This window comes from Manis pentadactyla, chromosome 10 (genome assembly GCF_030020395.1).
Source record: "Manis pentadactyla isolate mManPen7 chromosome 10, mManPen7.hap1, whole genome shotgun sequence".
NCBI lineage: Eukaryota > Metazoa > Chordata > Mammalia > Pholidota > Manidae > Manis > Manis pentadactyla.
In genome coordinates this window covers 42,824,634-42,848,228 of record NC_080028.1, presented here as the reverse complement: position 1 = coordinate 42,848,228, position 23,595 = coordinate 42,824,634, and the positions used below count along the sequence as shown (strand labels likewise).

Genomic DNA, 23,595 nt, shown 5'->3' with positions numbered 1-23,595 from the left:
GTAGTGAGGATTACTATATAAGACCCTGTCCAGCGGGATTGGAGAGATTTTGGCTGGAGTTCTATTAGGAGCACTTTGTCTCCTGGCTGAAGGATCGCTACGTCTCCTTGGTTGCTGGATGACATAGGTTGGGGTAGGAGCTGGTCTGCATGTTCCCTAAGAAGATGCCTCAACAGTGTAAAGTAAGGAAGGTAGGAGGCCAAAGGAGGAGAGGTAGTGGGCAGGCCTGTTTTTAATAAGAAGGGCCTGCCATACATCAGCTCAAATGCACATAGTCCAGCTGGTCCCCGGGGGGCAGCATGCAGCCGAGTGAGAGCAATGGGGAGAAGATCGGGCCACGAGAGCTTTACCTCTAGAGACAGCTTAGTTAGTTGGTCTTTTAAGAGACTGTTAGCCCTTTCGACCTTACCCGACGATTGGGGGTGGTAGGGTATATGGAGGTTCCAGGTGATATTGAGAGCCTTGGCTGTTAGCTGAGTGACCCGAGAGATGAAAGCAGGCCCGTTGTCCGACTGTAATGAGGCAGGCAGGCCAAAATGGGGGGATGATATGCGCTACCAATGTCTGTGCCACCACCAAAGCTGTCTCTTGGTTGGTGGGGAAGGCTTCAATCCATCCTGAAAAGGTATCAACCAGAACTAGTAAATACCTGAGTTTTTTATGTTTAGGCATGTGGGTGAAATCGACCTGCCAGTCCTGTCCGGGGATGGTTCCTCTCATCTGGTGGAGGGCCATCTGGATTTTCAGAGCACCTTGAGATGAGATGTGATGACAAGTAGTGCAGCCTTGGTGTACCTCATCTATGGCCTTGCAGAGACCATAAGGGGCAAATATGGGGGATAGAAGCCAGTGCATGGCTTCCAGCCCAATGTGTAGAAACTGATGAATTTTGGATATGACATCCCTGCTTTGGGCTTGGGGGAGGGCAATTCGTCCTCTGAGATATATCCATCCCTGATCTCCTAACACTCCCCCTTGTTGTAGGAGCAGTTGTCGTTAATCATCAGGGTACTGGGGCAGTAGAGAGGAGGAAAGAAACAACACAGAGGGTGGGCTAGACCCGGATGTTAACTGTTGGGCCGTCGTGTCTGCCAATGCATTATCTCTGGTTACTGGATCGTTTCCAGTTTTATGTCCTTTACAATGCACGATGGCCAGCTCCTTGGGGTCCTCTAGGGCCTGTAGCATGCAGCTGATAGCCCTGCCATTGATGATTGGGGTTCCCTTGGTGGTGAGGAAGCCCCTTTCCTTCCAAATTGCTGCATGAGTGTGTGTAATCAAGAAGGCATATTTAAAGTCAGTATAAATTGTGGCTCTCTTCCCGGCTGCCAGCTGTAACGCTCGGGTAAGAGCTACTAATTCGGCTTTCTGGGAGGTGGTCCCAGATGGGAGTAGGTTTGCTTCTATCACTTGCAACAGAGTTACCACTGCATAGGCTGCCCTTCGCACCCCAGCACTCCCCTTCAGCAAGCTTCCGTCTATGAAAAAGGTCAAGTCAGGGTTTTTGAGGGGCATGTCTTGTAGGCCCTCTCTAGGTTTTCTAAGAGCTTCTACAATCTCTACACAGGAATGAGTGGGCTGATCTGCCTGATCACTGACGGGAAGCAAGGAGACTAGGTTAAGGGGTGGAGAGACTTGTAGGATTAGCTGTGGATGTTCAATAAACAGGAGGTGGAATTCTTGTACTCTTGACAGACTCAAGGAGGCCAGGGATTTATGACTCAAAAGATCTTGTAACCAGTGTGGGGAATACCCAGTAATGGGCTGTTGGAGCATTAATTTCAGGGCTTTTTGGGCCAGACTTCCCGCAGCTGCCAGGGCTCAGAGGCAAGGCTGCCACCCTCTGGTGGTGGCATCCAACTGTTTGGAGAGAAATGCAATGGGATGGCACCCTGGCCCCACTGGCTGTACCAGCACTCTGGTGGCCACTCCTGCCCTTTCTGCTGTATATAGGGTAAAGGGCTTGGTTAGGTCGGGGAACATCAGAGGGGGGGATGAGAGTAACGCATTCCGCAACTGATTGAAAAAAGAAGCTGCTTCAGTGGGTGAAGTTAGCGGCCCAGTAGGAGTCTCTGTAGCAGCCGCATAGAGTGGTCTCGCCAGAAGGGAAAAGTTAGGCACCCAGTGTCTGAAAAACCCTACTAATCCTAGAAAGGATAGTATCTCGGCTCCTGAAGTAGGTGGCAGGAGAGCTTTAATCACAACCACTCAGTCCGCCATCAGGGCTTTAGTGGTGGGAGTTAGAGTCAGCCCAAGGTATGTAACTTGAGGTAGAGACAGCTGTGCTTTGGCTGGGGATACCCTGCACCCCAGGTCTGCCAGGAAATTGAGAAGGGATGTGGTGTCCAGGACCAAGGCCTCCTTTGAGGGGCTGCAAAGTAAAAGATTATCCACATATTGGAGGAGAGAACTCTTGCCCGTTGAATGTCGCGAAAGGTCCTCTGCCAGGGCATGTCCAAAAAGATGGGGGCTCTCTCTAAAACCCTGAGGTAGAACTGTCCAGGTCAGTTGTCTAGATCGACAGGTATCAGGGTCTTCCCACGTGAAGGCAAATAGCGACTGCGATTCTGAGTGGAGAGGTATAGTGAAAAAGGCATCTTCAAGGTCTAGTACAGTAGAATGAGAGGTACCGGATGGGACCTGAGATAGAAGAGTGTATGGGTTAGGCACTACTGGGTGTAAAGGGATAACAGCCTCGTTAATTATTCGGAGGTCTTGAACGAGGCAGTATGCTCCAGAAGGCTTTTTTACTGGCAAGATGGGAGTACTGCATGGAGAGTGAGTCGGTACTAAAAGCCCTTGCAAGAGTAGACGATTAACAATAAGCTGTAGTCCCCTTTGGTGAACCTGCGAAATAGGAAATTGAGGCTGAGAAGGGAAGTGGGATGGGTCTTTAAGGTGTATTAAAACTGGGGTGTGGTGGGTTGCCACCACGGGGGTGGAGATGTCCCACACAACTGGACTGACAGCAGTCCAGGGAGTTGGGAGACTTAGGTCTCTGTCGTCTAACTCTTCTTCGCCGACTAAAGCAACGAGTGAGTTTCTGGCATTTTGTAAGCATTTAAAAGGTGGGAGGGAAATAGAGGCTCCTAACTTATAGAGCAAATCTCGTCCTAACAGAGGGGTAGGACAGGAAGGCATGACAAGAAAGGAATGAGTAAACGGGATGCTTTGAAAGGTGCAGGCTACTGGGCCCGTCTCCAAGAGCTTGGAGGGAGTTCCCATGACTCCAACTACAGAGACCTTAGCAGGGTATAAAGGCCCTTTAAAGGAGGGGAGAACAGAGTAGGTAGCCCCCGTGTCCACCAAGAAAGAGATGGACTTACCCACTATCCACAGCTTAGCCCTAGGCTTGGTGAGGGTGATCGGGGTGTCCGAGTCCAGGCATCTTCAATCTTCAAGGGTGCCCAGCAGGTCTGAAGGGTAGTCCTTCAAGGGCGTCTGCCCCCCGCGGGACTCTGCCACCAGGGGAGGACCACCCTCTAGTGGACACTCTACTTTCCAATGACCTCACTTAACCACAGCTGGGGCATGGTTCGGTCAGTTTGCGTGGGTTTGGGCACTTCTGTGCCCAGTGCCCTTCTTTGCCACACTGAAAGCAAGGGCCCGGAGGTTCGAGTCAATCTTCAGGGACACCCCAACAATCTCTATGAGCCAGCCGCAGAGCAGCTGTTATGGCACAAGTTTGTTCTGCCATTCAGTCAGCTGACTTTCTCTCACTCTTGTCCTCTCGGGCATTAAAAACTTTAAATGCATATCTACCAGGTCTCCTAGAGGGGTTTGGGGACCATCTTCAGCCTTTTTTTTTTTTTTTCTGCTGGATTCTCGGTTTTTTTTTTAATTTTTTTATTTTTTATTGAAGGGTAGTTGACGCACAGTATTACATTACATTAGTTTCAAGTGTACAACACAGTGATAAAACATTTATATACATAATTCTAGGTTCCAGCTATCACCCTACCAAGCTGTTACAATATCTTGACTATATTCCTTATGCTATACATTACATCCCAGTTACTTATTTATTTTGCCATTGGAAGTCTGTCCTTTTTTTTTTTTTTTTTTTGTGAGGGCATCTCTCATATTTATTGATCGAATGGTTGTTAACGACAATAAAATTCTGTATAGGGGAGTCAATGCTCAATGCACAATCATTAATCCACCCCAAGCCTAATTTTCGTCAGTCTCCAATCTTCTGAGGCATAACAAACAAGTTCTTACATGGAGAACAAATTCTTACATAATGAATAAGTTACATAGTGAACATTACAAGGGCAGTCATCACAGAAACTTTCGGTTTTGCTCATGCATTATGAACTGTAAACAGTTCAAATATGAATACTCATTTGGTTTTTATACTTGATTTATGTGTGGATAACACATTTCTCTCTTTATTATTATTATTTTTAATAAAATGCTGAAGTGGTAGGTAGATACAAGATAAAGGTAGAAAACATAGTTTAGTGTTGTAAGAGAGCAAATGTAGATGATCAGGTGTGTGCCTGTAGACTATGTGTTAATCCGAGCTAGACGAGGGCAATAAAACATCCACGTATGCAGAAGATTTCTCTCAGAAAAGGGGGGGTGAGGTTCTAAGCCTCACCTCTGTTGATCCCCAATTTCTCACCTGATGACCCCCCTGCGACTGTTTCTGTCTTAGGTTGTTCCTCCCTTGAGGAATCTTACCCGTCTCTGGCTAACCAGTCATCTTCCGGGGCCATACAGGGAAATGTAAAGTTGGTAAGTGAGAGAGAAGCCTTATTGTTTGAAATGGTTAGCTTTTTATTTCTTTGCATATTTATGCCCTGTAGCTTCTATGCCCAGCATTTGTCTTGAGGTATCTTTACCACTTGGAAGAATTATGATACTCGGTAAATTTGATATGAGGCACGAATTCTATTTAAGGGTTGTAATTAGGAAGAAGAAAAACTATAGAAGTAGCAGGCGGAAGAAAACATGGGAAGATTGATTATTTCTTTGACCTATCTTCTTGTAGAGTAACTTCAGCATGTACAGGTTTTAAGCTACTACTTAAATTGCACACACACATTAACATAATAGGAGTATAGTTACATAACCAAAGCATATCTGTAATTAACAGCCATCTCCAGTGAAACCAAGAAAACCAGTTAAGCACCTTAGGCATTTGTGAAAACGTATCTATGATATGGTGGATATTGTCCAACTGAACTTGAACAGTCTGAGAGAAATCAGACAAATTGAAACAACCCACTCCTGGGGAATGTTCACGTCCCTTATGTTCTTTTAACAGTAAATAGTCTGTAGTTCTAAGATTTTGGAGCATCTTCAGCCTTTTTAAGCTTGCGCTTGATGTCAGGAGCGGACTGAGTTATAAAATGCATGGCCAAGAGAGAGGAACCTAACACTGAGGCCGGGCCAATCTTAGTGAAAGCTCCTAGAGTTTCTTTGAGGTGCTTGAGGAATTCTGATGGGTTTTGGTCAGGTTTCTGGGTAATTTCTCTAAGCTTATCATAACTGATAGCTTTTTGGGCAGTAGAGTTCATACCTGCCAATAAGTAGCAAACCATGCAATCCCGGCATGCTTCACCCTCAGGAGAATTATAATCTCATAGGGGTTCTTGTAGAGGAATAGCTTCTCTGCCCATAGGTTCCCACTCATCCGTGGCATGGGCCTCATTGGCACAGTGCTGTGCCACTGACGTGACATGGTAATATTCCTCTGGGGTTAGAGTGAATTGGAGGACTACATGTACATCATGCCAGGTGAGCTTGTAAGCTCTAGTAAGATATTTAAATTGTTTAGCGAACATTACGGGGTTGGAGGAAAAGGATCCCAATCATTGTTCTACTTGGGACAAGTCTGCCAGGGAAAAGGGAACATGAACTTGCACCACTCCTTCAGCTCCTGCTACCTCTCTCAGAGGAGCTATCACATGAGCTTAAGACCGCTGTGACTTAGAGCGGGTTACAGGAGGGCTAGACCATTTGGGTGCCAGCTGTGGTGAGTAAGATGGTGGTAGATTTGAAGGAGGGGATGGAGGAGGTGACTTTGGTAGTGGGGGATACAACCTGGGAATCAGTGCAGAACTTGAAGGCAGGGGACTTGGTGCAGAACTTGAAGGCAGGGGACTAGGATATGGGGGAGTTTTATCTGAAGTGGAGTCAGCACCTGTGGAGTAAAATGGTGGCAAGACTGGAAAAGAAGGGGAACAAGGCGGAGGAGAGACTGGAAGAAAAGGAGAGCAAGGTGGAGGAGAGACTGGGAGAGAAGGAGAACAAGATGGATGATACGAACAATGAGGAAGGGAGCTGGCCCCCGCGGTGGGCCTGGAGGAGTGGGAAGGGGGGTAGCCGAGATCTTCCACCGAGTCCGTCAGAGAAGAGCCTCCCAGTAATAGGAGTGGTAGAGCTCAGCGGTCCTTGGCGGAGGCCTGGGCCAACAAAACTTGGGAAGGAGATCACTTAACATATAGATCTGGACGGGTGCGCAAAGTCCAAAAGGCCTGCACATATGGGATTTCACTCCACTTTCCGCCCCAGTGGCAATAATTAGTTAAGTCAGTGAGGAGGTCAAAATCAAAAGTTCCCTCAGGGGGCCAGCAAGATTGATTGTCCAAGGGATACTGAGGCCAGGCCTGAGAGCAAAGGAAGACTAACTTCCATTTGCGAAGTTCCCGGGACAAATATAGAGTAGCCAGATTAGAAATGAGACACCGTAGTGGGGTCTGAGCCTCTGCTTTTGAGGACTGGTTCCCCATGTCTGCACCCACTTCCCAAGAAAAATCCCGCTGAGAGGAGCGCCCAGCATCCCAAGTGCACCAAGTCAGGGGAGATGGCCTGGGAGCCTGGGTGAGGAATGTCTCCCCCACTGCAGGGCCAGGGGCGAGTATCCCAGATACTCGCAACGGATGGGCTGAATACCCAAGACCTGGACGTAGCTACGATTTCGGATGGACCAGGTGAAACAGAGTTAGGAAGGGAAGCAGACCGGGGGAAACAGAGGGACTCACCAGAAAATAGTCCACGCAGCGGAGAGCAGGCTGAGATCCTGGGTCGGGGAAGGAGGGGTCGGGGCCGCTGGTGGCCGGTCGGGGCCCCATGCTCACACTCCTTCCCGGGTTTTGGCACCAAATGTAAGATAAATTCTAGCTGAAATAAGCAGGTGAAGAGAGGCAACAAAGGGCCAGGTAGTTTATTTGAACGCAAACACCCAGGCAAGATTTCCCCAGTCTACAGAAATAGAGGCTGGGGAATTCACAAGCGTAAGCAGACAGGCAGTGAGTTTTTAAAGAAGGTAGGGGTAGGCAGAGCTTGGATTTACAGCAGTGTGAGGATTGGCTAACATAAGGCACATTTTTCAGGTTGGGAGGGGGCAACAGCTGGGGGCTTTGACACGTCATCAGGGTCCGATGTGCTTGCTCCTCCCGTCAGTGCTCTCAGCCTTACACTTTCATTCTTAGAGATCCTTTTTTCTCTCTGTGCCTCAACTTCTTTGTATTCCTCTTCTCTAGTTTCAATTTCATTTATCGTCTCCAACCTTATCACCGTATCCAACCTGCTTTTAATACCCTCAACCGTGCTCCTCAATGATTGGATCTCTGACCTGAATTCATTCTTGAGTTCTTGGATGTCTTTCCGTACCTCCATGAGCATGTTGATGATTTTTATTTTGAACTCCCTTTCAGGAAGAGTCATGAGGTCCATATCATTTAAATCTTTCTCGGGAGTTGTATTAACAATTTTACTCTGGATCAGGTTTCTTCGGTGTTCCGTATTTGTATATGGCACCCTCTAGTGTCCAGAAGCTCTATTCTGGAGCTGCTCAGCCCCTGAAGCAATGTCGGAGGTCACAGGGGAGCAGTACTGGTGCCTCGGGGGAAGAAAGAGCTGTTCCCCACTTCCCAGCTGCTGTGCCTGTCTCCACTGGCTGAACCAGCGGAACGAGCACACAGGTATTAGCTTTTGTCCCAGAGCAGCTGGATATGGATCCCTGTTTTCCGCAAGCGGCTAGAATCTCAGTCTCCCCAAGAACTCCCCCTGTCGCAGCTTTCCAATCCCATAATCAGAAGAGTATGATGAAAGCACCATGAAATGTAGGTTTGTGCTCCCAGCACAGATCTCCGGAGCTAGGTATTCATCAGTCCCAAGTCTTCCACTCCCTCCCTGCTCCGTTTCTCTTCCTCCCACCGGTGAGCTGGGGTGGGGGAAGGGCTCGGGTCCTGCTGGGTCATGGCTCTGGTAAGTTACCTCATTCGGTGAGGTCTGGTCTTTTCTCCAGGTGTATGCAGTCTGGCGCCATCCTCTTTCCTGTTGTTCTCTCAGGATTAGTTGCACCAAATATATTTTCTGATTGTATCCAGTTTTAGGAGGAAGCCTCTGTCTCTCCTCTCATGCAGCCATCATTAATCGACTTATGTTTTTTGTGCAATGCTTCAAACTTTCTTCTGAACCTTCATTAGGAGAATCTATAGCATTCATATTTCTGCTAACAGTCTTTTCAAGGTATCTAGACCCCTATCATACTTCTCAAGTTCTTCTAGTCAATGACCATTGCCTGATTCAGAAACTCACCTTTTATTTTGTTGATTGCTTCCTTTATTGTGCAGAAGCTTTTTGCTCAGTGATGTCCCATGTTTCTACTTTTACATTTTTTGCCTATATTTCTGTTGTTATATCCAAAATTTGTTATCAAGAACAATGTCAACGAGCTTTTCCCTGTTTTCTTTTTATTTTATGAATCATTCATAAAGTGGTGAATCTAAAACAATGTACTTTTTCCACTGGATTTTTTCAGAGATTCAGTTCTACAATGTTTCTTTAATATGACTCAATAAAAAAAGAAAGGAGAGCATAGAGAAAGCAAGCTAGCAAAAAATTCAAATTCAATTGAATATCACTGAGCATATTCACTGTTCCAAGGTCAGGAATTTCCTGGTTGCTGTTAGTATAAGAGTGAGGTGACTTCTCCAGAGACACTCATGCTATTGGGTTTTATCTTAACTTGACCACTGCCTGATAATAGGAGAGCCCAGTTTACCATAATCAATTCTTCCAGCACTACAAAAGATCTCTATTATGGAAGTCGACAGCTATTTTTTAGCTTGGATTATCATGGAAGAGCATAGACCACCTGTTTTTCCAATCCCATAATATCATTAAACAAGGACTAGAATCCATTGTGCTAATGACCTAACTAAATTTGAACTATAAAATAATCACCCTTGGGTCACACATCTTATGTATTCTCCCTAAATACATATATAGAAGTATTTATTTTAAGAATCTATAATGTTTTGCTAAATCACTTGCCTAAAAATGTATGACCTTCCCCAAAAAGAATCTTAGGTGTACTAAAAAAAATAATTCTTCAACCTTGTCTGCACTATAGAATCACCTACACTGGAATATCTCCTGAGTCCCAGTTAAATTCCAACCTCATAAATCATGTTTTCTTATTGAAATTTACAAGGAAGCCTCTGAGAGTCTGTCTTCTTTTAAAATAATAAACAGAAGGAAAATCTGAAAAATAATTAAGAAAGATAATTTTTCATCAGTCTTTCCATTTGTTTCATGGAAAGTCTAATATTATTGGTAGAATTTCATGTTCCTCCAATACCTTTTGGCTCCCAAGGGAAACCAATTAAAAAGTATTGTCAAAATTAGTTGTACTGTACATGCGCCACTACTTTTCCTGTCTCCAGGGAGGTTTCTAGTATGTTTCCCTCAAAAACAAGCTCTTCTACAATGCTGTACTCAAGAACACATAAAATGTGTCTGGTTCTTTCGAAGAAAAGCTTTTTGAAAAACATGTATCACTGAGCAGTATCAGAGAAATCATGAAGCATGCCTCATTTAAATTCCCAATCAAAATACCTTTGGAAGTATGCTGATTGGATTTTCCCATCCTCATTGACTGGGTTTCTTCTGATTGAGAAATGGAGAGTCAAGGGAGAACCTGACAAGGGGGATTTGAAGAAAATCTTCAAATTTTAAATAGCGAAAGTACAAATGCCAATTTGTTTTATACAATCGGTAAAAATAAAGGAACCCTTTTCTATCTAAAACATTGTTTCTCTTATTATAGATCATCAGAAAAGTATTTCAGTTTAAAGTATGACTCAGATCCATCAAGGACTATCACAAACGTGAGTATGTTTCCTCTTAATCCACTTTGTTAATTTATCTTTATAATCATAGGCCTTCAATAATTACTCTCTTTGAAATGCAGAATGGGGACATTTTGTTAAGACCTTCATTATTTTCTTTCCCTGTAGCTTCCTAAGTTTGTTACAGCTGAGCTCATAAATGTGTCACACATGCTTCAGGAGGGAGTGGGGCAACCTTTTCCAGCCAGACCTAGTCTTGTATAACCAAGTATAGTCACACCAGCCACAGGAAGCATTACTCATGCCATTGGCATCTGCATGCTCCTAACATCTCCCACTTGATTCTGTTACAAATTAGACTACCCTCATAATTCAGTCAATTGTCACCAATCTGATTCCTACCTTTCTGGTACAGAAGTCCCACCTCACACTTGAGGCATATGTTCCAAGAACCCCAGTGTATGCCTGAACTGGGGATACTACAGAAACCTAGATATGCTGTTTTCCCCACAGCTACATTCCTGTAATAAAATTTTATTTATAAATTAGGGTAGTAGAAATTAACAACAAACACATAATAAAATAAAACAATTGTGACTATACACAATAATAAATGTTAGGTGATCATGGTCTCTCTCTCAAAATATCTGATGTACTGTATTCACCCTTCTTGTAATGATGTGAGATGATGAAATTCCCATGTGACGACATGAAGTGAGGTGAATGATGTGGGCATTGCAGTGTAGCATTGGACTGCTATATTTACGTTCTCACCATACATCTGAAGGAGAATCAGTCTGCTTCGGACTTGGGATGACCATCAATAACTAAAACCGCAGAAAGCAGAACCACAGATAGGGGGGATTACTGGACTGGAGGCAGCACACAAAGGTGAACCACACACGTAATATCTACCTTACTGATATTATAAAATTCTCATCACCTAAAGTTCTTGTTTTGTTGACACACCCTGTTACTATGAGGCATGTACACATACAGCTGAGAAATCCCTGGATTTTGAGGCTACTTCTAATCTGGCTTGCATGCACACTAGTCAATCATTAATTTTTTTCTTTAATTCATCCGATATAATTGAATCATGATCTGTGTTATGCGTGCAGTAGAATGGATGCTCCCTAACTGCATATGCTGCTTATGTGATCTTGGGCAAGTGACTTAACCCTTTTCTACTTCAGTTTCCTCCTCTGCAAAATGAGTCCATTAGTAGGATCTACCAAGAGCACAGGGAAAAGCTGTTTAGATCGCTGCTATAATATGAACCTTAATGATGATAATATCAACAATAACAATAATAAAATTTATCATATTTTATTGTATGATTACTTGTTATTAATGCTGTTGTGATAATCTTCTCTCCAATAAACAGTTGAACCTTTCACAATGTGGGGACTAGGGGCACTCACCTCCAAACAACTTTAGTCAAGAGAGAATAGATCAATTTTGTACAAGGGCAAAAGGAAGAGATTTTCAATGAATTGTCCATAAATGCTGTATTTTCTATTTAAGAATAGGAAGCAAGACTTATTTAGAAAAATATTGCACTCTGCCTCAAAATTATGTTTTATAATGCCATTATTAGCATGTGGAATTTAATGGTCATCAAGTTTTAAAAAATACTGTGTATTTCAATAACTTGTTTAATCTTTCCAAATGAATTACTTGCACAGTGAAATAAGTTAAGTATTTACATTGTTATCCTTTATGACTTTAAAATGACTTTCTGCATGTTAAAAAATTAATCAAAAATATAAAGAAAGGAATTATCAAAGCTGAGATTTAAATTTATGTTTTTAAAGTAATAAGACATGGACTCATTTTTCCCTACTAAACACTGAGTTTCAATTCTGATGGATAACTATTTTGTCACTTGTTAATGCATGTTTTATTGTTGTCTGTGCAGAATAAGAGCACTACAATTGTATTTTAAATCATGTCATGGGTTGACATCCACTCTTATTTTTATCTACAGACCTGCAGAATTAAGGGTTTAGCTATGCTGAATAAGACATCAATTAAAGAATTCATTCTTCTGGGACTTACGGATGACCCAGAGGTACAGGCTGTGATATTCTTCTTTATGTTGTTCATGTACTTACTGAGTGTAGGTGGAAACCTGACCATCATCCTGTTAACACTATCAAATGTTTGTTTCAAGACTCCCATGTATTTCTTCCTTAGGAATTTCTCTTTCTTAGAAATTTCATTCACAACAGTCTGTATTCCTAGATTTCTGATCAGCATTGCTACGGGAGACACAACCATTTCCTACAATGCTTGCATGACACAGATATTTTTTTTAATCCTCCTGGGGGCTACAGAGTTTTTCCTTCTGGCTGTAATGTCCTATGACCGCTATGTGGCTATCTGCAAACCTCTACATTACATAACTGTCATGAGTGACAGAGTCTGCAACCGGCTTGTAATCAGCTCCTGGCTAGCTGGTTTCCTCGTTATCTTCCCCCCAGTGATTATGGGACTCCAACTGGATTTCTGTGACTGTAACATTATTGACCACTTCACTTGTGACTCTTCTCCTGTGCTGCTGATTGCTTGCACAGACACAAATTTTCTAGAGTTTATGGCATTTCTCTTAGCAGTATTCACACTCATGGTAACTTTGGCCTTGGTGATTCTCTCTTACACACTCATCCTGAGAACAATTATGAAGATCCCCTCAGCCCAGCAAAGGAAAAAGGCTTTTTCTACTTGTTCCTCCCACATGATTGTGGTTTCCATTTCTTATGGCAGTTGCATTTTCATGTATGTAAAGACATCTGCACAGGAAGGTGTGGCTTTGAGCAAAGGTGTGGCGGTACTTAACACCTCTGTGGCTCCCATGCTGAATCCCTTTATTTACACCTTAAGAAACCAGCAGGTGAAACAAGCCCTTAAAGAATTCACCAAAGGAATGTTCCCAAAGAAGTATTAATTTTTATGAAATCTGTAGCTGAGGCCACAAAACAGACATAAATCAAGTTACTGTTCCAAGTGGTAGGCATACCTAAGAGAATAAAGCACATAAAAATCCCAGCCATTGTGGAGCAGTGTTCTAGCCAGGGGACCCACATGGCAAACAGCCAATATAATAGACAAGTAAACAGACAAGTAAATTGCCTAGAGCATCCACAAGTGATAAATACTTTTTTAAAGGAAAGCTCAGAAATCAGGTTAAATAGGGGAGTCAGAATTTCAAAGTCATTATATGGCTCCTTTCTTTTTCCCCCATTTTTCAACATTCAAATGCACTTCTCTGTATTCTTTACCTTTTTTCTTTTCTGTCATTTTCTCAAGTCCATATAATGACCTGTTTCACACACATCAATCACAGGGGCATTGTAAGGTGGGACTTTAAATTAAGTATTACTCCTTACCATAGAAACTCAGGAGCAGGTTCTAGAAACCTATTCAAATCCTACATAAAAATAAACGATCTGAAATAAAATTCACAGTAACCCACAGTTAATGTATGAAATGGAATCTAACTTCAAAGCTTAGAAAACTACACTTATGACTGTTTTTAGCAAAGGGCACTGTCTCCTCCCTACTCTTAACCCCTCAACCTATTGAATCAGGTATTCAGAATCTGTATAGGGAAAACATATATGCTTTTCCCTTTTATTTCCCTTCTTTTAAACAATAACTGAAATTGGGAGATGCTGCTGGGAAGGAGGATCCTCTTTCCGCTGGGTTATTAGGGAGAATAGCTTTTACAATCAGTCAATGCAGTGACTATACTTATACATTTTCTTGATATATCATATTATTAGAAAATAGAGGAAGGAAATCCCAAAAACTCAACCTATTAAGTCACTTAAAATCAATGCAGGATATTTACAACCTATTTACCATGCACGTAAGAATCAAAGGATACAATTTTACTGGTAGTCAGAAAATTAGGTCAGTCCATAGAAAAAACACTAAGTTGTTTTCAAACAATCACTCTAAGTAGCACATACTATTTAAGCACTATGAATGGAAATACCGAAATTAAAGGTGAAATTCAGGAGCCTAAAAATAAAAAATTATAGAGCTCAGTATATGGAAAAACAAAATTAATAAAACTTAAAAATTAATAAAAATAAGGGAAAATTTTTACAAGTCTATGAAAAAACTGCAATTCTAATATAAAAGTGTGAGACAAACACAAATATTATAAAGATAAAATGTTCTATATGCTGACAAAGCAATAAAATTGTATGACTATATGAGGTAATTATGGTACTGTACCAAATTAGATACAAACACTCTTACTTTAACTTTTTTTGGATACGGTATTAAATAGCAAGTATTCATAAGGCAACAGATAATCCAAATATATATCTCAGTTATGGGAGGAATTGCTGAAAAATCATACAAAGCTCTCAAAGCTGTACCTTCAAAATATTCCAAAGATTATATTAGTATCTCATTGGATGTGTTAACCTTACATGCATAAACCTTTAATTTCAAGTGTTCATGTGTGTGTGTATGTGTATGATTCCACACAGTGTAGTATATTAATTTCAGCAGAGTTCACTTACTAGAAACAAATGGAAGGAACTGAAAACCTTACTAAATTGAATGCCTAGGCTCTGTGCTTTATACATGCTTTACATTTTGATACCTAAAAAAAGTCTGTTATCTTACATTTTTGTAGAACATTGGTGTGGAGTACCTTCTAAAATGACTGGAAATGGTTAACAGTAATTTTCTAGTTTGAAGCAACAAGGGAACTATGAAAAGTTTTGGGATTCCAGAATTTCCCATCTAGAGGTGATTATAGACATATTCACATACAGGGAGAGCAAATAAAAGAGACAGACCACTAACCATAATTGCAAATGAGTTGCGTAATTATTTCTTTAAGACTGAGGATATGACCTTAGAATCCTTCCCAACACAGTGCCAACACCATTAAGAGTTGGCTTGTGAGATGAGATTTATTTGCACCCTTGGTATCATCCAACACTCACTTGTGGAACCCAGAAAAGAAAGGGAATTCTCCCAGGTGACTCAGTGAATCCATGCAAATTGAGATCTACATCCAGTTCAGTTATCTTTCCATATACAGTGCTGACCAACTACTAGGTCCTTCCCTGGTCAGGGCTTATAAAATAATTCATGCTTTCCAAACAACGCATGCACACCAACAACTAGGAACACTTTATGGTGGCACATATAACATGAAAACCAGCTAGAAGATTCATGGTACGTATGGTCCCCCAAGTTGAGAAAACAGTATTCCTCTCCTAGTCACCAGAAAATGTTTTCTGATAGGATATCCTATCCTAAACTAATCATAGGCTTTTTCTTAGATATCAGCCTGTGAGGCTTGACAGGGTACTCTGGGCAGGCATAGACCAGAAATGACCTTGGCTGACACTCCAGCACCTGCCCTCCCCTGCCGACTGCTGCTGACACCTCAAGATGCTCAGATGATGCTGGGGGCTGCTTGATGGCACAGAGCCTGGGTTATAAATGCTTTAGTGACTCTTGCCTCTTCTTTTAAGTGCAGCTGCCTGTGGAGCTTCCCAGAAGAAGACATGAAAGGGCCCCTTTTTAAGTATTGTGGGAAAAACAATGTGAAATACAACCTCTTAGAAAATGTTAAGCACACAATGCAGCATTGTCAACCATAAGTACAATGTCCTACAGCAGATTTTCTCCCCTCAGTCCCTGGCAACCACCATTCTACTTTCTATTTCTGTGACTTTGACTAGTCTAGGTACCTCATATAAGTAGAATTAACAGAATTTCTCCTTTTGTGACTGGTTTATGAAAATTAGCATGTCTTCAGGTTCATTGCTAATGGAGAATGTGTCAAAATGTCCTTTTTCAAGGTTGAACACTATTCCACTGTGCATGTCCACCACTTTTTCTTTATCCATTCACCTATCAATGGATGTTTCAGTGTTGCCATATCTCACCTGTTGTGAATAAGGTGGTAATGAACATGTGAGTGCAGATACTTCTTTGAGATTCTTATTTCCATTTTTGGGGGTATACACCAAAAAGTGGAATTGGGGGTTATAAGGCAATGCTAGGTTTACTTATGTGAGGAGACAACATAAAGTTTTCTATAGTTGTTGCACCATATTAAAAGCAATGCACTAGTTTTCTCATTTCAACACATTTCCTTGACCCTTGTTATTTTCTGCTTTGGGTTATAATCTCCAACAGGAATAGATAGAGGAGAATGGTATTTCATTCTCTATCACATTGGTAAGGATTAAAGAGTATTCATCTTCTGTATGCTGACTGTATGAAAATAGCCATTTTTCTAAATGTATGATACAAACAACTACACCTCAAGAGAAATATATAAATGTGTATGAACATTTTCAGAATGCAGAGTTATGCTCAGTAACTGCTTTTGTGGAAACTTGCTTTCAAACTGTAATAGGAAAATTTTAACAAGACTTGTATGTCTGTCTAAGCTTTCTAAGATTTTCATAAAAGGATTTTTATTTATTTATTGTTTTAAAGTACACTTTTATTGAAGTATTGCTGACATACAGTATTATATTGGTTTCAAGTTTACAACACAGTGATGCAACATTGTTAAATCCTCATCCCCACTAGTGCAGTTACTATCTATCAACATAGCAAGATGTTACAGAACCACTGACTATATTTGCCATGCTGCCCTTTCATCCCTGTGACCAGCTTACATTATGATTGAGATTTCTGTGCTTTTTATCTCCTTCACCAGCCCTACCCACCCACTCCTAACCCTCCCCCCATAGTAACCAGCAGTTACTTTTCAGTATCTATGAATCTACTAATGTTTTGTTCATTTTGCTTTGTTTTTAGATTCCAAATATAAGTGAAATCCTATGGTATTTACCTTTCTCCACCCGACTTACTTCACTTAACATACTACAGTGTAGGTCCATCCATGCTGTTACAAATGGCAGGAGTTATTTCTTTTAATGGTTGATCAATATTTTATTTTGTATATGTACCACACATCTGCTTTATCCATTCATCTATTAATGGCCACTTTGGTTGTTTCCACACCTTGGCTATAGTAAATAATGTGACAATAAACATAGGAGTGCATATATCTTTTCAAATCAGAGATTTTCTTTTTTTAGGTAAATTCCTACACCTAGAAAGAAACTCATGTACATATGGTTAATTGTTATATGATAAAAGACTATGAATACACAATGGGGAAAGAGAGTCTCTTCAATATCGTGTTGAGAAAACTAGGCAGCTACATTAAGAGTTAATCTGGATTACTGTCTAACTCCATACACAAAAGTAAACTTGAAATGGATTAAAGACTTAAATATAAGACACAAAAACATAAAACTCCTAGCAGAAAACATAGGCAAAAATCTCTTGAACATAACTATGAGTAATTTTTTTTTCTGGGTATGTCTCCTCAGGCAAGGGAAACAAACAAAAATCAGCAGGCAGAACTATGCCAAAGGACACCATCAGCAGAACAAAAAGGCAAACTAGAGTATGGGAGAAAGTAGTCATAAATGATTTATCCAATAATAGGTTAACATCCAAAAAGAGGAATTTGCAATGCTCAGCAAGAACAGGTAAGATTTACAGTGGCACATCCATAAAGTGAAAGTATATTCAGCCATTACAACTGATGCTGGAAATACATACAAATGATTAACTATTGCTTACAATAGACATTTTCTAATATAGGAGCCATATATATATATATACATATATATATATACATATACATATATATATATATAACAGGAAGACAATTTCTTCAATATGAAAAGATCCATTCTATGATTTTTTTGAGTATATTTGTTTCTACATTGGTGGTAATTTCTAATAATCCAATTACTAACTGAACCTGGTTTTGTAGTACCATTTTTGAGTATACAAAAGTAATTAAAAATCCTAGTTATTCACTTAAAAGCCTACGCTCAACCAGATGGTACCATTTCAAATGAAGTTTTTTGTTTTTAGCACTGTACTTATTCACTGTGCTTAATTTGTCACTGGTAAAGAATGGTCACCAGATTAAAAATGGTGGCGTGAGAGGAGAGACAGAGGCTTCCTCCTAAAACTGCATATAATATGAAAATATAATTAATACAACTAACCCTGAGAGAGCAACAGGAAAGAGGACTGCGCCAGACTGCACACACCTGGAGAAAAGAGCAGATCTCATGGAACAGGGCAATGTACCAAAGCTGTGGCCCAGCGGAACCCAAGCCCTTCCCCCACCCAGCTCACCAGCAGGAGGAAGAGGAACAGAGCAGGGAGGGAGTGGAGGCCTGGGATAGCTGAATACCTAGCTCTGGAGATCTGCTCTGGGAGCACAAACCTACATTTCATGGTGCTTCCATCATATTCTCATGATTACGGGGTTGGAAAGCTGGGATAGGCAGAGTTCCTGGGGAGACTGGAATTTCAGCCACTTGTGGAAAGCAGGGATCCATATCCGGCTGCTCTGGCACAAAAGTTTATACCTGTGTGCTCACCCGATTGGTTCAGGCAGTGGAGACAGGCATAGCAGCCGGAAAGCAGGAAACAGCTCTTTCCTCACACCAGGCACCAATACTGCTCCCTTGCAACCCCCAATATTGCTTCAGGGGCTGAGAAGCTCCAGAGACTACAGCTTCTGGACACTAGAGGGCGCCATATACAAATATGAAACACCAAAGGAACCTGGTCCAGAGTAAAAATATTAATACAACTCCCAAGAAATATTTAAATGACATGGACCTTGTTAATCCTCTGAAAGGGAGTTCAAAATAAAAATAATTAACATGCTCATGGAGCTACAGAAAGATATTCAAGAACTCAGGAATGAATTCCAGTCAGAGATCCAATTGTTGAAGAGCACAATGGAGGGTATTTAAAGCAGATTGGATATGGTGGAGTAGACAATAAATGCAATAGAAACTAGAGAAAAGGAATAGAAGGAAGTTGAGGCACAGAGAGAAAAAAGGATCACTAAGAATGAAAGAATATTGAGAGAAGTGTGTGACCAATGCAAACAGAACAACATTCGCATTATAGGGATACCAGAAGATGAAGAAAGAGAGAACGGGATAGAAAGTGTCTTTGAGGAGATAATTGCTGAAAACTTCCCAATCTGGGGAAGGAGACACTGTCTCAGGCCATGGGGATCCACAGATCTCCCAACACAAGAGATCCAAGGAGGACAACAGCAAGACATACAGTAATTAAAAATGGCAAAGATCAAGGACAAGGACAGACTGCTAAAAGCAGCCAGAGAGAGAAATAAGATCACATACAAAGGAAAGCCCATCAAGCTAACATCAGACTTCTCAGCAGAAACCTTATAGGCCAGAAGGCAGTGGCATGTTGTATTTAATGCAATGAAGCAGAAGGGCCTCGAACCAAGACTACTTTGTCTGGCAAGATTATCATTTAAATTTGAAGGAGAGATTAAACAATTTCCAGATAAGCAAAAGCTGAGAGAATTTACCTCCCACAAACCATCTCTACAGTCTATTTTAGAGGGACTGCTATAGATGGAAGTGTTCCTAAGGTTTAATAGCTGTCACCAGAGGTAATAAAACCACAGTAAAGAAAGTAGAACAGCTAATTACTAAGCAAATGGAAAATTAAATTAACTATCCCCAAAGTCAATCAAGGGATAGACTATGATACCTAATATGTATTGAATGGAGGAAGAAGAAAAAGGAGGAGAAAAAGAAAACAACCTTTAGATTGTGTTTCTAATAGCATGTTAAGTGAGTTAAATTAGACTCTTAGATAGTAAGGAAGTTAACCTTGAACCTTTGGTAACCATGAATCTAAACTCTGTGATGGCAGTAAGTATATACCTATCAATAATCACCCTAAATGTAAATGGACAGAATGCACCAATCAAAAGACATAGAGTCACTGAATGGATAAAATAACAAGACACACCTACATGCTGCCTGCAAGAGACTCATGTCAAACCCAAAGACATAAACAGACTAAAAGTGAAGGGATAGAAAAAGATATTTCATGCAACTAATAGAGAGAAAAAAGCAGGAGTTGCAGTACTTGTATCAGACAAAACAGACTTCAAAACAAAGAAAGTCACAAGAGACAAAGAAGGACATTACATAATGATAAAGGGGTCAGTCCAACAAGAAGATATAACCATTATAAATATATATGCTCCCAACACAAGAGCATCTACATATGTGAAACAAATACTAACTGAATTAAAAGGGGAAATAGAATGCAATGCATTCATTCTAGGAGACTTCAACACTCCACTCACTCTGAAGGACAGATCAACCAGACAGAAAATAAGTAAGGACACAGAGGCACTGAACAACACATTAGAACACATGGACCTAATAGACAGCTACAGAACTCTACACCCAAATGCAGAAGAATACACATTCTCCTCAAGTGCACATGGAACATTTTCAAGAATAAATCGTATACTAGGCTACAAAAAGAGCCTCAGTAAATTTAAAAAGATTGAAATTGTACCAATCAGTTTCTCAGACCACAAAGGTATGAAACTAGAAATGAATTACACAAAGAAAATGAAAAATCCCACAAACACATGGAGGATTCACAACATGTTCCTAAATAACCAGTGGATCAATGACCAAATAAAAACGGAGATCAAGCAATATATGGAGACAAATGACAACAATAATTCAACACTGCAAAATATGTAGGACACAGCCAAGCCATGCTAAGAGGAAAGTATATTGCAATACAGGCCTACATGAGGAACGAACAATCCCATATAAGCAGTCTAAACTCACAATTAATGAAACTAGAAAAAGAAGAACAAATGAGGCCCAAAGTCAGGAGAAGGGGGAAAATAAAGATTACAGGAGAAAGAAATAAAATCGAGATGAATAAAACAATAGAAAGAATCAATGAAAGCAAGAGCTGGTTCTCTGAGAAAATAAACAAAATAGATAAACCAGTGGCCAGAAGAAAAAAAGAGTCTACACACATAAACAGATCAGAAATGAGAAAGCAAACACCACTATGGACACCACAGAAATACAAAGAATTATGAGAGAATAATATGAAAAATTATATGCTAACAAACTGGATAACCTAGAAGAAATGGACGATTTTCTAGAAAAATACAAGCTTCCAAGGCTGACCAAGGAAGAAACAGAAAACCTAAACAGACCAATTACCAGCAATGAAATTGAACTGGTTATCAAAAAACTACCTAAGGACAAAACTCCTCAACCAGATGGCTTCACCACTGAGATTTATCAAACATTTAGTGAAGACCTAATACCCATCCTCCTTAAAGTATTCCAAAGAGTAGATGAGGGAATACTTCCAAACTCATTCTATGAGGCCAGCATCATTCTAATACCAAAACCAGGCAAAGACACCACAAAAAAAGAAAATTACACACAAATATTCCTGATGAAAATAGATGCAAAAATACTCAACAAAATATTAGCAAACCGAATTCAAAAATACATCAAAAAGATCATCCATTATGATCAAGTAGGATTTATTCCAGAGATGCAAGGATGGTACAACATTTGAAAATCCATCAACATTATCCACCACATCAACAAAAAGAGGGTCAAAAACCACATGATCATCTCCATAGATGCTGAAAAAGCATTTGACAAAATTCAACATCCATGCATGATAAAAACTGTCAACAAAAAGGGTATAGAGGGCAAGTACCTCAACATAAGGAAGGCCATAAATGACAAACTCACAACCAACATCATACATAACAGCGAGAAGCTGAAAGCTTTTCCTTTAAGATCGGGAACAAGACAAGGATGCCCACTTTCCCCACTTCTATTTAACATAGTACTGGAGGTCCTAGCCATGGCAATCAGACAACACAAAGAAATAAAAGGCATCCAGATTGGCAAGGAAGAAGTTAAACTGTCCCTGTTTGCAGATGACATGATACTGTACATAAAAAACCCTAAAGAATCCACTCCAAAACTACTAGGTCTAATATCTGAATTCAGCAAAGTTGCAGGATACAAAATTAATACACAGAAATCAGTGGCATTCCTATACACTAATGATGAACTAGCAGAGGGGGAAATCAGGAAAACAATTCCATTCACAATTGCATCTAAAAGAATAAAATACCTAGGAATAAACCTGACAAGGAAGTGAAAGACCTCTACTCTGAAAACTACAAGACACTCATGAGAGAAATTAAAGAAATTAATAAGGAGAAATTAAAAATGGAAACAAATCCCATGCACATGGATAGGAAGAATGAATACTGTCAAAATGGCCATCCTGCCTAAAGCAATTGACAGATTCAATGCAATTCCTATCGAACTACCAACAGAATTCTTCAACGAACTAGAGAAAATCATTCTAAAATTCATATGGAACCACAAAAGACCCTGACTAGCCAAAACAATCCTGAGAAGGAAGAATAAAGCTGGGGGCGTTATGCTTCCCAACTTCAAGCTCTACTACAAAGCCATAGGAATCAAGACAATATGGTACTGGCACAAGAACAGACCCATAGACCAATGAAAAGACTAGAGAGCCCTGATATAAACACAAGCATATATGGTCAATTAATATATGATAAAGGAGCCATGAATATACAATGAGGAAATGATAGCCTCTTCCACAGCTGGTGCTGGCAAAACTGGACAGCTACATGCAGGAGAATGAAACTGGATTATTATTTAACCCCATACACAGAAGTAATCTCAAAATGGATCAAGGACTTGAATGTAAGTCATGAAACCATAAAACTCTTAGAAGACAACATAGGCAAACATCTCCTGAATATAAGCATGAGCAACTTCTTCCTGAATGCATCTCCTCGAGCAATGGAAACAAAAGCAAAAATGAACTCATGGGACTACATCAAACTAAAAAGTTTCTGTACAGCAAAGGACACCATCAACAGAACAAAAAGGCATCCTCCAGTATGGGAGAATATATATGTAAATGACATATCTGACAAGGGGTTAACATCCAAAATATATAAAGAAGGCAAACACCTCAACACCCAAAAAGCAAATAACCCGATTAAAAAATGGGCAGAGAATATGAATAGACAGTTCTCCAAAGAAGAAATTGAGATGGCCAACAGACACAAGAAAAGATGCTCTTCATCACTAATCATCAGGGAGATGCAAATTAAAACCACAATGAGATATCACCTCACACCAGTAAGGATGGCCAACATCAAGAAGACTAAGAACAACAAATGCTGGCGAGGATGCGGAGAAAGGGGAACCCTCCTACACTGCTGGTGGGAATGTAAGCTAGTTCAACCACTGTGGAAAGCAATATGGAGGTTCCTCAAAAAGCTCAAAATAGAAATACCATTTGACCCAGGCATCACACTGTTTGTAATTTACCCAAAGAATATAACTTCTCAGATTCAAATACACATATGCACCCCTATGTTTATCGCAGCACTTTTTACAATAGCTAACATATGGAAGCAACCTAAATGTCCATCAGTAGATGAATGGATAAAGATGTGGTACATATACACAGTGGAATACTATTTAGCCATAAGAAAGAAACAAATTCTACCATTTGCAACAACATG

General features: G+C 40.6%; 2 protein-coding genes across 9 annotated transcripts in view; one reads left to right on the top strand and one right to left on the bottom strand.

The window, feature by feature from the left end:
* Nucleotides 1–23,595, bottom strand: part of LOC130679045 (olfactory receptor 6C74-like) — a 266,982-nt gene that overhangs the window by 38,556 nt on the left and 204,831 nt on the right. For 4 of the 8 annotated variants that reach the window (XM_057486754.1, XM_057486760.1, XM_057486759.1 and 1 more), the window contains exon 2: nucleotides 10,754–10,915. The exons of 2 other annotated variants lie outside the window; for them this stretch is intronic. The gene's annotated coding sequence lies outside the window, so the exon portion shown is untranslated. Of the gene's footprint in view, nucleotides 1–9,855; nucleotides 9,938–10,753; nucleotides 10,916–15,817; nucleotides 15,963–23,595 lie in introns of those variants that run through there. 2 more of the 8 variants (XM_057486755.1, XM_057486757.1) reach the window with 2 other exon arrangements.
* On the top strand, nucleotides 11,769–13,038 carry LOC130679288 (olfactory receptor 6C65-like). Its single transcript, XM_057487903.1, has one exon. The coding sequence runs from the start codon at nucleotides 12,040–12,042 to the stop codon at nucleotides 13,036–13,038; it is 999 nt and encodes a 332-aa protein (XP_057343886.1). The 5' UTR covers nucleotides 11,769–12,039.

Bases quoted from the DNA above. Each gene is read 5' to 3' on its own strand.
- LOC130679288 (XM_057487903.1), top strand. From the start codon at position 12,040: ATGTCATGGGTTGACATCCACTCTTATTTTTATCTACAGACCTGCAGA.